General features: G+C 53.0%; 1 protein-coding gene across 1 annotated transcript in view; it reads left to right on the forward strand.

Moving 5' to 3' along the window:
- The window catches only part of LOC119595179, a 123,569-nt gene that overhangs the window by 24,706 nt on the left and 81,363 nt on the right, over positions 1-17,500 (forward strand). Inside the window, exons 2-3 of the mRNA XM_037944347.1 lie at positions 6,937-7,254; positions 8,419-8,742. Of these exons, the coding sequence (XP_037800275.1) occupies positions 6,937-7,254; positions 8,419-8,742 (642 nt within the window). The remainder of the gene's footprint in view (positions 1-6,936; positions 7,255-8,418; positions 8,743-17,500) is intronic.

Raw genomic sequence — 17,500 nt, forward strand, 5'->3', positions numbered from 1 at the left:
CACGCACGTACCCATACACATTTAGATACGCACGTGCGCGCGCGTACACATACACGCGCCCCCCCCCCCCCACACATACACACACAGACATACACACACACACATACACACACAGATACACACACACATACACACACACACACACATACACACACACACATACACACACACACACACACACACACACACACACACACACACACACTTGTTGAAACTCATCCCAGAGGCCGAGGAAAAGGCTCAGAACCGAACTCCCAGTTTCTATGGAGTTTGTAGTTCGCCTAAAAGCATGAATGGTAGACGGTTTAAATGGTTAAAATTACGGTAGTCATACTACACCATGCAACCATGTGGCACCATATGACACCTTATAATGTCAGGCGTCGCCATATGGCACCACATACCATCGCACAATACCAGGCAACATCATACAACATCAACTCTTACATAAAACGACCACGCAGCACCACAGACCCCTTTACGAAACCAAAACACAAATACCCGAACAAAAACGACATCACGTGATACCATACAACACCATACTCGGGACCTCAGCTCAGCACAACATACCGCTTGCTTTTAGACACCATAAGCAATCACGAAAACACCGTACGACTTGCTTCTGCACCATAAGAAGTCGACGGCGGTGATTTACAAATCGTGCGTGAATATCATACCAAATGGTGGTTGTGTTATTGATCTCTGTCGGGTATGTCCAGGGGGGGGGGGGGAGACGGGGAGAGGGGGAAGGGGAGAGGGAGAGGTATGTGGAAGGGGGGGTGGAGCAGGGGGGAGGGATAGGGAAGAGGGAGAGGGAGAAGGTAGGGGGAAGGGAGGGAAGAGGGAGAGGGGAGAGGGAAAGGGAAGAGGAAAGGGAGAGGGAGAGTTTGAGTTTTAGGAGAAATGGAAAGAGGAAGAGGGAAGGAGTGGAAGGGGGGGGGGGTTCATGCCATGTGTGCCATTTGTGCAATCCAAAGGGCCTTTGGAATTACGCTGGAATGCGGTGTAATCAAACTCATGCGATCGGACGGGGGCGCTGGCGATGGCGGCGACGGGGTGGAAGAGGCCATTAGGGGCACTTGTGCAAAGGGACAGGATGAGTGTGTCTGTCTGTCTTTCCGTTTCCGATCTAATTATTCCTCTCTCTTGCTCTCCCTTTTCCTTTCCTTCTCTTTCACTCCTTCCTTTCCTCCCCCCTTTTCCTTTCCCTCTTTTTCTCTCTCTTCCCCTCCCTCTTCTACTCACACTCTCGTTCTTTATTCCAAAGAGTAATTAATACCTTTACAATTAGACACTTTTTGAGGCATATCATTCGTTTATGTTCTGATGTCGCTGCCCGAGATCACACACTTACAACCGAAGTAGCGGTAACAGCGGATTAGGAAAAAATGTGATGGCATTTTCAGGTTTGTTTTCGTTGTTTCTCAAACTTTGCGTGGCATGTCAAACGCTTTTTAATGCATCAGACGCATACTACTATACTTATGTATCTGTTCTGAACACCCCTCCCCCCAAAAAAAAAGAAAAGAAAAAAAAACCCAGTTCAGTGCGCAATGGCTTCGTCTTTTGTTTTGGAAATTTTATTTATAAGAAGTGCTTTATAAAGTTACCGGCGCATTCTTACGTCTTTTGTGGCTGGCCAGGAGAAGGTCGGAATGCGTCAGCCTCTCTTGGGCGCCGCTGATGAGGTGGAATACAATTTATGGGATACAATATATTTCCTCGAAATAGTGGCCTCTAATTTGTGGAAAAAATTGCCGTGCATTTCGAGCGGCCATTCTGAAGAACTGGCCTTGCTTGCGTGCGAGTATGAATGAATAAATGTTTGTGAGTGCGTGCGTGCGTGCGCTAGTTGTAATGCCCCCCTCCCCATGCTTGTCAACCCCCCGCCAGGGGTTAAGTATGGGGTCACCCCCGCGCGGCCAGTCCCCGCCTTCGCTCCGCCTCTTGCTGTGACGTCATTCTTTTCTCCGCCAATCAGGAGGTGGAATTGAGTTATGACGTCAGAGTCGATACAAAATTTATAAAAATCGGTTCATTTTCGAAAATGATTTTAATATGCGATAACGACGAAGCGAGGAGCCAAGGCATAAGGTTCCGGGTTAGTTATTCGAAACGATTTCTCTCGCGAAACTGGTTATCTCAGGACTCATCTCAGAGTCGATGAACGATAACAAGCTACTTAGCCTGGATAAGTGACCGGTTCTATTGTCCTGGCGGAGGCTGGGGGAGGGAGGGAGGGAGGGAGGGGGTTCCTCTCCCTCCCTTTCTGCTTTCTCCTTCGCTCGCTGCCTTGCTTTTGTTTTCCTTCTTATTCTCTCTTTCGTGTTGGTGTCTTCGGATGACCCCGTAGCGTATTCAGGTAGATGTTCGAATCGTTAAATACTTTTGTTCCTTTTTGTTTGACTGTCTGTCTGTCTGTGCTTTGCGTATTAGAGATTAGCTCGTATTAAGGTTGTGTGAGGATGACAAGCGCTTTTGGCACCAGTTCCTCTCCCTCTCCTCAAGCATCCTTTTCTCTCCCTTCTCCTTCATTTCTCTTCCCGTTCTACTCCCCTTCCTTCTCTTCTTCCTCCATTCGCCTTCCCCCCTCCTTCCTTCCCTTCTCTCCTTTCCCCTCCTTCTTTATCCCTTCCCCTCCTCCTCACCTTCCTCCTTCCTTCTTTCCTTCCTCGTCACCCTCCTCCTTCCCTCCTTCCTTCTCCTTTCTCCTCGCTCTTGTAGTAGCAGCAAGCATATCCTGTCAGCGTCAGTTCGGTCGCGAGTGACAGCTACAAGGGCTTCCCACCTGTCCCTTGGAAGGACTCCTAGAGAGGCCGCACCTGCTGGCCTGTCAGTCTGCCTGTCGCCGTCTGTCTGTCTGTCTGTCTGTCACGCTGTGTATGTGGGGCGATGGACGGGCTGGCAGAGACAATGCCGGGGTCGAGGTGGGTTGCGGGTGGCTGAGGGAATTATGCAGAGGGAGGGAGGGAGAGGGAGGGAGGGAATGATGGAATGATGGAGGAAGAGAGGGAGAGGGAGGGGAAGGGCATGGAATAGAGAGAGGAGAGAGAGAGAGAGAGAGAGAGAGAGAGAGAGAGAGAGAGAGAGAGAGAGAGAGAGAGAGAGAGAGAGAGAGAGAGAGAAAATGATTAGCCTTGATTCTCTTGCGCCCCACCAATCAGAGCCCAAAATAGCGGTACACGGCTAGGGGAAGGCGATAGCAGGGAAGGCGCCAGAAGACAGTAGCTGATAGGACAAAGAGGGAGCGTGAAGAGTCTGGCAGCAGCCCCCCGCCTCCCCCCTTCCCCTACCCCACCCCCACCGAGTGCCCATACCCTACCCGACCCCACGGCTCCTTGCCACCCCCCCTTCCCCTCCTCCCTCTCGTCTACTCCCTCACTCTTCCCTCACTCCTCATCACCCAGGGCCCTCTTCCCCCCTCTCCCCTTCTCCCCGCTCTCCCCCACCTCATTCTGCCTTACCCACTCCCTCCCTATTCCCCAACTCACCCCCTCACCCCACCCCCACCACCTTCTCTATACCCCTCCCCACCTCCCCACTCCCTCTCACCCCAACCACACCCCACTCCCCTCCCCCTGCTACCCCCTCAGCTCACCCCAAGGCCCCCTTTTTGAGGCGATCACTGACGCCAAAGCCTTCATTAAACTCGCATTAAGGCTGCATGACTTATTTTTGCGAGGGAGGCCGTCACAGTGGGCGGGGAAGGGGGGGGGGGCTGGAGACGGGTGGCGGGTGATCAGCTTATTGATGATCACTCTGCCATGCTCTTCTCACACCTTCCTCTCCTCTCACGCGCGAGGCTCTCTCTCTCTCTCTCTCTCTCTCTCTCTCTCTCTCTCTCTCTCTCTCTCTCTCTCTCTCTCTCTCTCTCTCTCTCTCTCTCTCTCTCTCTCTCTCTCTCTTTATGAATGTATGAATGCATACTGATGTGTAAATAGAAGAAAGAATGAGTGAGTGAGTGATTGAGTGAGTGATTGAGTGAGTGATTGAGTGAGTGAGTGAGTGAGTGAGTGAGTGAGTGAGTCTTGCGAAGTCGTTACTCTTGCCTTGTAGTTTTCCTGTCGGCACTCATCCCGCCTCCCTGCCTCCGTGGCACTGGCAAGGGCACTCCCCTCCACCTCTTCCACTTCTCCTTCTCCTTTTCCTTCCTTTTCCCTTCCCCTTCCCCTTCCCCTCCCCTCCCCTTCCCTTCCCCTCCCCTCCCCTTCCCCTCCCCTTCCCTTCCCCTTCCCCTTCCCCTTCCCTACCCCTACCCCTTCCCCTACCCTTCCCCTTCCCTTCCCCTCCCCTTCCCCTCCCCTTCCCCTCCCCTTCCCTTCCCCTAGCATCCCCCTTTCAAAGGAAGCAGATCCCCTGGGCAGAAGAGTAGGGGTAGAGTGAGAAAAAATGAGGGTGAGAAACATGGCGAAAGAGAAAGAATGGGAAAGGGAAAGAGAGAGAGAGAGAGAGAGAGAGAGAGAGAGAGAGAGAGAGAGAGAGAGAGAGAGAGAGAGAGAGAGAGAGAGAGAGATGAGAGAGAATAAGAGAGAATAAGAGAGAGAGAGAGAGGCAGGGTAGGGCGAGCATGCAGGCCCCAGCTGCTCGATCATGGTTTTATAGGTCCATTAAATACGTATTATTAGATTTACGAGGTTTCTGTTTAATGGTCGCTCCTCGTGATATCAACTTCCGAGAAGGCGGCCCTCTGGCACATGGGCGGCCGGATGTGTGGGCGTGAGGGCGTGGCTGGGGAGGTTGTGCGGGCGTGAAGGCGTGGCTGGGGAGGTTGTGCGGGCGTGAAGGCGTGGTTTGGAGTCTGGGGAGGTTTTGTGGGCGTGAGGGCGTGGTTTGGAGTCTGGGGAGGTTTTGTGAAGGCGGTGTTTAAAGTCTGGGGGGTTTTGTGGGCGTGGGGCGGGGTTTGAGGGTGGGTGGGGGTTGGCGTGTGTGGGCGGGTTTAGAAGAGTAAAAGGCGTAAGGGACCGAGGCCTCGGTAAGGAATTTCTAAGCATGTTTGGGCGTGAGGGCGGGACTGCGGATCTTAGGGACACTGCGTGGGCGTGAGGGCGGAGCAGGAGGAGTGGGTGGTGTGGGCGGCAAGGCAAGGCTACTCGCTCTCGCCGAGGCTGATAGGGTGAGAGTGTCGTGGTGGGGTATGGGGGGGAGGGGGAGGGAGAAATGGGGAAGAAGGGGGAAGGAGAGAGAGAGAGAGAGAGAGAGAGAGAGAGAGAGAGAGAGAGAGAGAGAGAGAGAGAGAGAGAGAGAGAGAGAGAGAGAGAGAGGTTAAGAAGGAGAGGCAAGGACGAGGAAAAGGGGGGGGGGAGGGCGGATGGAGGAAGGGTTGGAGGGAAGAGTAGGGTGGGAGGGAGGGTGGGAGGGAGGGAGGGAGGGAGGGAGGGAGGGAGGGAGGGAGGGAGGGAGGAGGAGGAGCAACAGGAGGGAAGGAAGGAAGGAAAGAGGGAGAAGAAGGGAGGTGATAATAGTGGAGGTGGACTGAGTGGGCGAGAGGGGGTGGCCTGGCTCGCTGTATCTCCATCCTCTTCATTTCCTCTTCTACTTCCTCTTCCTCCTCTTTCTCCTCCGCCCCTTCCTCCCCTCCTTCCTCCCCTCCTTCCTCCTCCTCCTCCTCCTCCTCCTCCTCCTCCTTCCTCCCCTCCTTCCTCCTCTTCCTTCCTCCCCTCCTGCTTCCCCTATCCAGTGGCACAGTTCGTAGGTCGTCTGCTTCTGTCTCTTCTTGTGCCCATATCTGTCTGTTGCAGGAGTTGCAGCCTTCGGGTCGTGTCCTCATGAGAGGATGCAGATGGATGTACGCACTGGGCGGTGGGTGGGGCGTGGATGCGCGAGGAGGGCGTCGGGCAGTGGGGGGATTGTGGGAAGTGGATGCGCGAATTGGGTGGTGAGCAGCGGGAAGCGTGCGGTGGGCGGCGGACAGAGGGTGGAATGCGGCGCCCTCGTGGAGTCAGAGGGTAGGACGGAGGGCAGATGATCCGTGGGCGGCGCAGTGGGCGGCCGTCAGGATGATGGAGGATGCACCGGCGAGGCCCCGACCGGCCCGGGAATATCGCACAAACTGCACCATTAATGAATTGTGTTTCTATTTATCATCGGCGTGTCAATGGCGGTCGCGTGGCCGGGGCCAGAGGGGCATAAGCGCCGCCGAGGCTCTTGCAGCTCCGGGGCGCAAGGGCGGCCGGCGTGCTCGGGCGTGTGCGGGCGACAAGCGGCCGCATACCAAACAATGCAACATGCAACAATGCAGCCGGGCTGCACGGGAAGCGCCTATAGCCGGGGCCGTGGCACGGGGAAAGCGCCCTTGTGCCCGGGGGCGGAGGAGCGGCCAGCCGCCGGAGACGCCACATGCCCGGAGGACGCGGGACCCTGATGGATACTTAAGATAACATGCCGACCCGGCGGGGACGCCCGCGCCAGACAGTATGGTGCCCTGCTGGGGGGAGGGGGAGGAAGAGGAGGAGGGGAGACGAGGGGATGGAGGGGAGGGAAGGAGGGGATGGGGTGGGGGGAGGCCGGATCCTGTGACTTGGACGCCCGAGGAATTTGCAGCGATGTGATTCATTCTCCGAGATTCGTAAAGGATTTCACTTCATTCTTTACAACCTTGTTACACATTGTCCATATTACCTTATCTACATTACCTATTTTATTATTATCATTATTCTCCATTATATTGCATATCATCATCATCATCATCATCATCATCATCTCATCATCATCATCATGTCATCGATCATGATCATGATCAGTGATCATGATCATGATCATCATCATCATCATCATCATCATCGTTATCATTCTTGCCATCATCATCATCATCGTCATCATTCTTGCCATCATCATCATCCTTGTCATCATCCTGAGTAATCTTCCTGCTCCCTTCCCCGAAGCCTTGCACGTGTCCAGGCCCTCAACAGCCCTTCATCTCGTCTGTCTCTCCCGCAGTCTGGTACCGACGACCGCGTGTCCGACATGGAGCAGGAGGACAGCCTGGGCCTGACGGGCGGCGGCCGCGACAGCCCCCTGAAGCCCGGCGTCGGCGTCTGCGGGGGCGGGATGGAGGGGGAGGACATCCTCGCCAAGCTCCGGCAGCAGGTCTCCGCGGCGTCGCTCTTCAGCCACACCCGGGAGAGCATCCTGGGCGGCTCCCCTCCTCCCCCCGGCTCGCCCAACAACAACAATAACAATAATAACAATAACAATAACGGACACAACCTCTACGACCGCCTCCACACCCTCCTGCAGGCGAAGATGAAGAGGGAGGTGAGTACGGCGCTGCGATGTTGTTGATACGATGCAAACTTGTGTTCTATGGTTAATGGCGATTATAGGTATAGCATTATTAATGATTAATTAGTGATAGTAATACATAATTAATCTTATTTTGAAAGGTCAGAAGGTCACAATAGAGCAATAGTTATGTAGACAGAAAGAGAAGTAGACAGTGAAGTGTAGCTTAATCAGTAATCGACGAATTTCATGATTAATTGAAGGTAATTGCAAGCTACATTCCGAACGATTTGAGTATAAAGTTATAAGACAAATTCCAGACAGCTGGCCAGATAAGGGACAACTGGTGCAAGGATAGAAGGGTGAAGGATAGGATGGGATAGCTAGTCCGTGAACATAGATTGGATAGAATGGAATCAAATATGACTCGTAGAGAGAGGGATAAACATGCAGGAAAAGGACGTCACCCAATACCCATAGACGTCCCTCTGCCTCACAGAAACACAAGACCCACTGATGGGTACATTACGGGACGGGGTGGGGGGTGGGTATCAGGGCTAGGGGAGGGGTAGATACGGCGCAGAGGGGTTGGGATGGAGAGATGGGTAGAGGGGAGGGGTAGGTATGGGGCAGAGGGGAGGAGTAGGTATGGGGCAGAGGAGTTTGGGTAGAGAGATGGGTAGAGGGGAAGGGGGGGGAGTAGAGGGCCAAACAGGTGCCCGAGGATGATCTCCGTTCCATAAAAGCTGATTGTGAGACATTAACAGATGCGGAGATACGGCGTTTTCTTAGACGCATCTCCGGCCGACTTTTATAGGTCGTTTTGTCTTGTTCCGCGTCACCAGCTCGGCTCCGGAGGCTTATCGTCTTCCTCTATTAAAGGCCGCCCGAGTGTGGGTCGCTGTCGCCCCGGGACGCGTCGGAGCGCGCTCTCAGGCCTCCTTTTGTTTTGGTTTAGTCTACTTAGTGATTTTTAAATGTATGTTTAATCACTTTTGGTGAATTTTTAAATTTTTGTTATTGTTTTTTTTTTCCATTTTATTTATCCATACATTACGATGATTTTGGATATTTATTTCCACGTTGCGTTTCTCTCTTCTAGTTTTTACTGATCCCGCGGGAGGCGCGTTGAGTGCTCTTCAGTGCACGAGAGCTGAGCCGCGAATGATGAATGGTGTTTGTGTTTCTTTCCCGCAGGAGGACGGTGAGGGGGACGAGGACTCGCGCGACCTGGTGCTCCGGGCGGAGGCGCTGCAGAGGCAGAGGGAGTCGCTGCTGTCGTCGCCACAGGCGCTCATGAACGCCATGAGGGGCGGCGGGCCGCCCTCGCTGGTGCCACCCGGGCCGCACCTGCCGTTCATCCCCAGCACGGTCGGCCTCCCGCCCACCTCACAGATGCCGCCCACGCCTGGGTCGGCTGGGTCACGCGACTCCTCCGGCAACGGCACACGCACGCCCTCGCACACGCCCGAGCCGCACCAGAGTCAGCAGTCCTGGAGCTTCGAGGAGCAGTTCAAACAGGTGAGTCGCCTTTCCTGCGCAGAGATGCCCAGGTTGCAGAGTCGCTGTGAAGGCAGCCACGGAATCTGCCTCCAGCGCGGGCGGGCGGGGGAGATATAATTAAGGCGTCCTCGAAGTTATCACATCGAAAGCCAGTTAACAATAAAAATGTTAATGATCAGGAACCTCCTTTCCACCAGAATAAGAAAAAAAAACCTTAGTTATTATATAGTATCTGAAATCAGCGCTAGCAACTATTTCGATTTTCATTTATTCGCGTGATAAACGCGAAATAATGAATCACATGAATTGCGGTAATTGATATTAATATATGTAATTTATTTCTCGACATTATTTATTATTCTTAAACAGTTATTTATGCGAGATATGCAGTTGGAGACCTCTTTAGCATATATTTGGGTGAAAAAACCCATAATATGTTTATCTTAATTTCGCGTAACAACTACAGGAATCACTTTCTCCATGTCAGAAATGGGGAAGATCCTCTCATCTTGCGACATACAATTCTTTTGCCACCTATGGAAACCCATGACATTTTCTAACCTCCCGCTCTTTGTGAACCCAGAGTCAATATTCTTAACCCGTTTTTTTTTTGCCGGATTATCATCATCTATATCCAGAATGATCAAATTCCCTCTATCAGTGTTATAAATATACAATAAGATGTAGATTTTCCTCGAGTCAAGATTGAGAGAGAAAAAAAACCGCGCTTTCCGATCCGGGTCTTAGTAACATGTCAACTTTTCTATATCTTTTATATCCCTTATCATCTGCATCCGAAATCCTCGATGCATGACGTTGCAAGTCCCGTTATTAATTTTATGAGTAGATAATATGTGGATATTCTTGTATCAAATTGTTCAAGTAAATATAAAAAAAAATCGAAAAACATCTCAATCTCCCGCGCTTTCTGATCCGGGTCTTGGGGTGATAAGTCATGCAAATTGCTCCCGGGATGCGAGGGAAGGTTCAACCACTCGCCGGAATCCTCATACCTGAACCCGAACTCTCGACTGGTTGGGCACACATTAAGAGGAAGAGAGGGAGGGAGGGAGAGGGGAAAAGGGGGGAAATGAAGGAGGGAGAGGATGAGAAAGAGAAGAAGAGGGAGAGGGAAAAGGGAAAAGGGAGAAGGAGAGAAGGAGAGTGTGGGAGAGAGAAAGCAAAGGGGCGATGACGTTCATGACGTCGGTCTGCTTCCAAAGTCATCATCCCATGGCATTTCTCGATCGACCCCCCTCCCCCTTAGACCCCGGCCGGCCTTGTCCTCGAGGCCGAGCGCCAAGGCGGGGCTTCAATACGAACGGAGAGCCGTTTGCCCTCGCGCGAGATGGACGAGTGATAACAAAAGGTCCAGTAATATTCCGGCGTGATGTGTTGGCAGTAACCGGATGATAGGTTAGGGTCGAGTAATAACAATCATTAAGGGAATGTTGAGAGTTGTCCATCAGCGCGGCGGCTCCCGGCAGCCAGTCACGTCGCTCGACCCGGCGTCCCGGCCCGCCATTGGCTCCCCGGCGCGGCAACCTTGCTATTACTCGGCCGGCTACCGGACTTCGATCTCGTCTCCACCTGCGCGATTATATCATTGCATTTATTCTCCCTCGCTTGTAATTTGCATGTGAAGGAATATTGGTTATGTGCAGGGCAGGATAATGACGATTTTTTCCCCCTCGCCCCTTGCGCAAGTCGTTGTTTGGTTGTTTTTCGTTCATTTGCAATCGTAGAATACAAAGGCGAGATTACTCGGGACTTAATCGTTCTCCATCTATCCGGATAATTGAGACGAGTTGCAGATCATCAAATTTTCCGGGGGTTGTAGGTTCGCTTGTTGAATTTAAATGATATTTGATGGTTTTCGGGGCGGAGGGATGAAGAGGTTGAGACGAGGCTTCGATAGAACAACCTCGCCGTTTTACTCAATCTGCGAGTCATTTCCACCTGTCCCGCCGGCGAGTCGTCGCTGCGATGGTTCCCCAGAAGACAGCATCCGAGCTTGTTTTTTTCCCCAAAATAAGAGGAGGCAATATCAGTTTATTTCCGTGCTTCTCGGACATAAAAAGTGAGCGCGATCAGGGCAAACAGGAGGACAGCAACAAACGCCACCGCAGGAACTCTAACCAGGAGACCGGAGAAGACGGCGTGAGACAGCAAATGGCCACGGATGACAACAAAAAATAGAAAACAGAAAATAGCTGAAAAAAACAACACACAAAACAGCAGAAAGCAACAGAAAAGAAAACATCAGAAGACAGCGGTAGACGACAAAACAGCAAAGGGCAGCAGGCGAAGGGGACCCGAGCACCAGGAGGCAGCGAGTGATAGCAGGAGACTCGGCTGCATCTGGTCCGTTCGGCTTTAACAGACGGACAAGTCAGGCCAAGCCGGGTTCTTTGTCGGGGCCGCCGCTCCCCTTGGTGCTGGGGCTGGCGATTCGTCGGCTTCCGTGGGCTGTGTGTCTGTTCGTATTCCTGTCTCTCTATATATTCTCTCTCTCTCTCTCTCTCTCTCTCTCTCTCTCTCTCTCTCTCTCTCTCTCTTCTTTTTCTCTCTTCTCTCTCCCTCCCTCTCACTCTCCCTCTCCCTCTCCCTCTCCCTCTCCCTCTCCCTCTCCCTCTCCCTCTCCTCTTTCCTCTCTCCTCTCTTCTCTCTTCTCTCTTCTCTCTTCTCTCTCCTCTCTCTTACTCTGTCCCTGGCCGTTTCCTGTCCATGTCCGTGTTTCTCTTGTGTTCTTGTCAGCATTCCTATCTGTTTCTTTGAACCCTTTTTTGAACCACCATTTCACCTTCCTCTGTGAACACTGATTCAAACCTATCTTCTTTGAACCATAATTTTAACCTTGATGAGACCTTCTCCTTTAACCTTGATTCCATTCAGTCATCGAACCCGGATTCCAACTATTTCTTGAACAAAGATTCCCACTGTCCTTGACCAGACTCAACCATCTCGCTTATCAACATCCTTCAGCTTGTACCAACCTGCTTAAGCCTTGATTCAACATTCTCGCTTTCTTCAACCAGTCATTTCACCTTTATTCCAACCAGTCTTCGCCTTTATTCCACTGATTCCTTCAGTCTTTATTCCAACCAGTCCTTCAGCCTTTGTTCCAACCATTCCTTCAGCCTTTATTCCAACCAGTTACTTGAACCCAGATTGCACCTTCAGCCTCTCTTGTGCCAGATGCCATCACACTCCCTGACGTTCGTGCCCCGTGAGTCTAGCTGCCTTTGGTTGGCACTCGCTGCACTAAACCGTAAAGTCGGCAGGTGTTCCAATGCCTAATGAGGTGTTGTTGGAAGCATATATATATATTTGTCTAGTGCAAGGAGTTACTTAGCTGCTGGTCGTAATTGCAAAACCGAGAGTGCTTATTTAATTTGTACAAGAGTGTTGAGCAAGAAAGTGTTATGGTTTCTAGCCGCCTGCCTCCACAGCAACGGGTTATTCGCCGCCGTCCATGCAGTAGAGCTTCGCAGTTAGAGCCCTTGTAACTGCAGTTCACTCGAAACGGTGACGTAGGTGTGAACAGCGCCTTCCTAAAACTCGTTATGCAACACTGCAGAGTATATAAAACTCTAATGTTTCCCAGATCGACACGCAGAAAAAAGGGGCTAATTTGCATAGAAGTTATCAAGGTTTTTTGCAGGATGTAGATTGTGGCGTCAGATAATGTGTCGGGAACAATAAACGGAGGCGAGTGTTTTGGGCGAGCGGGTTCGGGCGAGGGGCGGCCGCGCGGCGAGTGCGGGCGCCGCTAATGAATGTGTGATCCTGTTTTATGATCCGGCGAGCATCAAGTGCCACTTTTATGTGGGCCTTTTATATCTTGTCTTTACGTGAGGTTGTTCTCCGCACCTCCGCGTCGCCGCTTCCCTGTGTGAGCTGTCGGCAGATTTGCGTTTGATACGTCGAGGAGTGCTTAGCGCGCTGCAAACAGGAAATTAGATATCGGGTCCCTCTCGTTACGGGACGGCAGTGTTGGCCGTGTAAAACAATGAGGGGGAAGGGGTGTATCCTCTCCTGCGAGATTTACATGCGCTGCTTAATGGATAAATAAACAAATAAGATAACGAGCCAGACTCCTTCGCCGGGGGATGCTCCTCTACTCCTCGGATGCGCACTTCATCTCCCAGCCTCACTTTCCTTCAATCCGCTCTCACTACCCAGCCTTCCTCCTCGTCTCTCTCTCTCTCTTCCGGCGTGAGGCCAAGTAAGGCGTGGGGGAGCAGGGAGGAGGAGGAGAAAGATGAGGAGGAGGAGGAGGAGGAGGAGGAGGAGGAGGAAGAGAAAGAGAAAGAGAAAGAGAAGAGAAGAGAAGAGAAGAGAGAGAAGAGAAGAGTGAAAGAGAAAAAAGAGAAGGCGGCTCCTTCTCTCTGCCTCCTCCTTCGCGTGTCTCCTCCTGCGGCGTCCCAGGGACCCTCGCGCTGCTGCTGCGGCTGCCGCGATCGCTCCGACGGAGAAGGGAGTTCAATGGGCCCTGAAACCGTGGTGTTGGATAATGCACATATTCCCGCTGTTTATGCCTCGCGCTAATAAGCAATAAAGCCGGGCTTGTGGTCTCACGCCAGCTGGTTGTTGAGAGATTTGCATGACTGGACGAGAGAGGGAAGACGCGCCTCCGTCGGGCTGTCTGCCTGGCCGCGCGCACGGTCGGCGTGCGCGCGGCCGACGTGCGGCGTCGGGGGAACGAGGAAGGAAGAGGGGAAAGGATAGAGAGGGTGTGAATGGAGGATAAGACTGGGTAAACTTAGGTTGTGGTAAAATGCGGGTAAACTGACGGTAAATTTAGGGTAAACTGAGTTTAAATGAAGATGTACGCTGAGAATGGCACATACCTGTAAGGAAGGACTTTGTAACTGCAGTTATAAGTGTACATTCTTTCTCCCTGTGGAAAGGGACGAGCTGAAAAGGGGAATTGGGCTCCAGATTGTGAAATGGGTTCTGATATGGGAAAGGAGAAAGACAAATACACTGTGAACCAGATCAAGGAAATATATCACCATCATCATCAACAGTAACTTTGTCCTTCACCCCTTCTCCGAAAACGTAGCGTGGCAATAGAAATGTTACAAAGTGGCATCGTCTGAGAAATTTCTGTTCCGTCCCAGCCGGCCATCTTGAATTCATTTTTCATGTTGGCAATCTCCATCCCCCTCGACTTCCCTCTCCCCCCTTCGTCCGCCCCCGTCAACCCCCCCTTCCACTCCCTTCCTCGTCTCCCCTTCCCCTTCCCTTCCCCCCCCCTTCCTCCCCCCCTTCCTCGTCTCCGCTTCCCCTCCCCTTCCTCTTCCCCCTACCCCCTGTCCTCCCTTTCCTGCAGATGGTTATTGTGAGATGTTATATCATCTTATTTTGGGTCGTTTTGGGAGCCCCGTCTGAGCAAGGAATGGGTCGTAACCGCGGCGTCCTCTCGGCTGAGCAGTTTGAGTAATTATACGATGCATTACTTCAATGGCTGCCAAATTACACGGCCGGCGCCCATGACCGCAGCTCCTGCGCCGGCTCCACCTTCCTCCCATAACTACCGCACTTTGGCCGCAGTTCCACCGCCGCGCCGGGACTCCGCCGCCGCCGCCGCACACGACCGCAAATCTTCCAGACGAACGCCGCACGAACATCGCCGCCTCCACCTGTGCGGCGCGCGCGGGCGGCCGGCGTCACGGGCGGCGACTCCGGGCGGGAGGGCGGACAGGGAGTCGTCTCTCGAGGTCTTTTGAGGTCCTTCGAGGTCGTCAAGGTCTTTCAGAGCCCTTCGAAGGCTTCGCTGGCACTCGGACGCGCTTGTCCGCTGGCACCGGGACGCTCTCTTCGTCAGCGCCCAAGGGAGGCTTTCCAACGGCGGCGGCGATGTCGGTGCGGCTCCTGGTGCCACTTGGCGAGTATTTATGATGATGAGGAAGTGAAATGATTTATGTGACAACGCCGATGACGATAATGCGCCAAATTAAATCAGAACGGTCGTTTTGCTGGTGTTACTCTTATGGGGATGAGTTCCATAATCGCTGATTCTGTCACTGTCATGTCTTTCACTACTACCAATACCATTATCGTCACCATCACCAACACTGCCAACACCACCACCCCCATCACCACCTCCACCACCACCACCACCATCACCACCATCACCATCACCATCACCATCACCACCACTACTACCATCACCACCATTATCATCTTCATCATTTTCACCATCAACTGTGCGTTGTTCTTCTTCCCCCTCCCCCACCCCCTCTCCTCTCCCCGTTGTTGCGTGTGGCCGCCGCCGGATTGCCGAGGCGGAAGGTCACGGAGGCCGCCGGCTTTGGCATTCGGAATAATGACGGAATATTAGCGTAATAAGTCAGCCGCGCCGGGATCTGCGCACTTAATTAATACGTCTCGTGGCCGCGGCGGCGCTAATGGCCGGCGCTCCCCGAGCCCGACGCGGCTGACGGCAGGGCGGCTAGGCGGCGCTGACGGCGGGGCGGCAGCGCACAGCAGGAGCGGCGTCGACGTCCGCGGCGGCCGGCGCGGCGTCCTTCACTTAGGCTGCGGGAACTTCGCTTCTCCGGACAATTATATGGAAAAATTAGCGTTGTGAGCATGAGCGGCGGCCAGGGCGGGCCAACGTGGGCTTTGTGCGCGGGCAGATAGAGTTGGAAGTCGCGTGGCGGGCGCGGGCCTGCCGCGGGAACAAGACAGGGCGATTTGAGCTCTCCGACGGAGGGCGCTGCGGCGGTGGCGGCGTGGCTGCGGCGTGTGATCGAGGCACGCTATTCATGGTAGATTTATCCTTATGGATATAGGTGATAGGGGTGAAAATGGCGTTCCAGCTTTGTGTTCTCGACGCTTATGATTGGTTTATGAGCGAAGGTGCAGTGAGGCGGCAGGCAAAATTCGACTCTATGCGGGGCCAGCTTAGGGGCGTCCAGGGGTGGCGTCGACGGTGCGGGATGCGGCTTCGCTCTGCCGGTTGCCGGGGTCATGATATGCTAATGAAGCTTCAACGTGTGTCAATCACCAGCGGCAGACGTGGGACTGCACCGCCGACGCCGCAGCTAAAGGAGGAACTATGCGACGCTGCGAACGAACCGCGGGGCCTCGAAGGGCGCGAACGCCGATCCGAGCCCCGAGTTCCTCTCGAAGCGACGCGGGGACGCAGACGGAGGCGGGACGAAACGCGCGAAGGAAACGAGAGAAACAAAAGCGCGGAAAGAAAGAAAAGAAAGAAAAGCAAAGGTCGCTGCGACGAGGGAACGCGGACCCGGACCGAAGCCGTTAGCCGCAGGGCATGCCGTATTGCAAATTCTTCATATGCAAAGTTGCAGTAAATTGGCCAGCTCTACGTCAAGTGTAAGTGTATAAATACCCTCAGACATGATTCTTGCCGGATACCTAACGACTTCTTGCCCGGGTAGATGAAGCTACCAAGTGGGGACTACCTGGTGGGGACTACCTGGTGGGGACTACCTGGCGGGGTCCAGCTGGCGGGGACTACCTGGCGGGGACTACCTGGCGGGGACTATCAGGGCGGGTATTACTTGATGTAGACTATCTGGTTAGCGCTATCTGGCAGGGACTACGTAGTGGGGACTATCTGACAGGGACTCTTGGGTCATATCGGCGGGGACTGTTAGCAGGGACTACGCTTACAGGGATTGCCGAACGTGGGCTGATTTTTGGGGACTTCTGGCGGAGCCCAGCTAAAGCCAGGGTCCATAGAGCAATAATTAGTAAATAAAGGGCTAGTTCCTTCCGTGTTTCGTGTTGTTTAATTATCTTGTTTTATCTCCGTTTCTGTGTCATTTCGTTCTCCGCGAGCGCTGGTCTCGTCTTATTCGCTTTCATATTGTGTAATGTTGGTGTCAGAGATAAAGTGCTCTCGCCTTCTCCGTTCGACCTTCCTCTCGTCTGTCTCTCAAGGTATCGTCGGCTTTTCTCTTCTTTCTCTCTCTCTCTCTTTATCTTCTTTCTCTTCTAATTCTCTCTCTCTCTCTCTCTCTCTTCTCTCCTTTTCGCATCTCTCTCCTCTCTCTCTCTCTCTCTCTCTCTCTCTCTCTCTCTCCTCCTCTCTCCTCCTCTCTCTCTCCTCCCTCCCTCTCCCTCCCTCCCTCCCTCCCTCTCCCCCTCTCTACCTCCTTCCCTCCCTCCTCTCCCCTCTTCTCCCCCCCTCCTCCCCCTCTTCTTAACCCCTTCCCTCTCCCTCTCTCCTATTCTCTTTTCTCTCCTTCGTCACTTCAGAGCCAGATGATTTAGACGGCGGCGGCAGTGTCAGGAAGAGAAATGGCGCTCGCGAGGCATCATCTCTGCCCCTGATGAAAAGCAGCCGAGGCAAGAGGCATTCCTCAGATCATCAGGCTCGCTTCTTGATTATTAATGAGATGGACTGGGATGGGGAATATATATTTTTGAATTTGGGAGACTTGGAGGAAAAAATATGCGAGACAGAGAGACAGAGACAGAGACAGAGACAGAGACAGAGACAGAGACAGAGACAGAGACAGAGACAGAGACAAGAGACAGAGACAAGAGACAGAGACAGAGAAGACAAGAGACAGAGACAGAGACAGAGACAGAGACAGAGACAGAGACAGTTTTTTGTCTGTGTGGCAATAACGGGGAATTAACGGTAGTCCTCGACCTGGCCTTCGTCAGGATAGGCAAATTTGAGGGCTTCATTTTACGATAGTTTCGGATGCCCGATTTGCCACCGCGATCCGGTCAGCAACCCGCGAATTGTTGAAAAGTCATCAACCCTTCGGAAGAGAAATCGAATTAT

The sequence above is a fragment of the Penaeus monodon genome, chromosome 35, assembly GCF_015228065.2.
Source record: "Penaeus monodon isolate SGIC_2016 chromosome 35, NSTDA_Pmon_1, whole genome shotgun sequence".
In the NCBI taxonomy this organism is placed as follows: Eukaryota; Metazoa; Arthropoda; class Malacostraca; order Decapoda; family Penaeidae; genus Penaeus; species Penaeus monodon.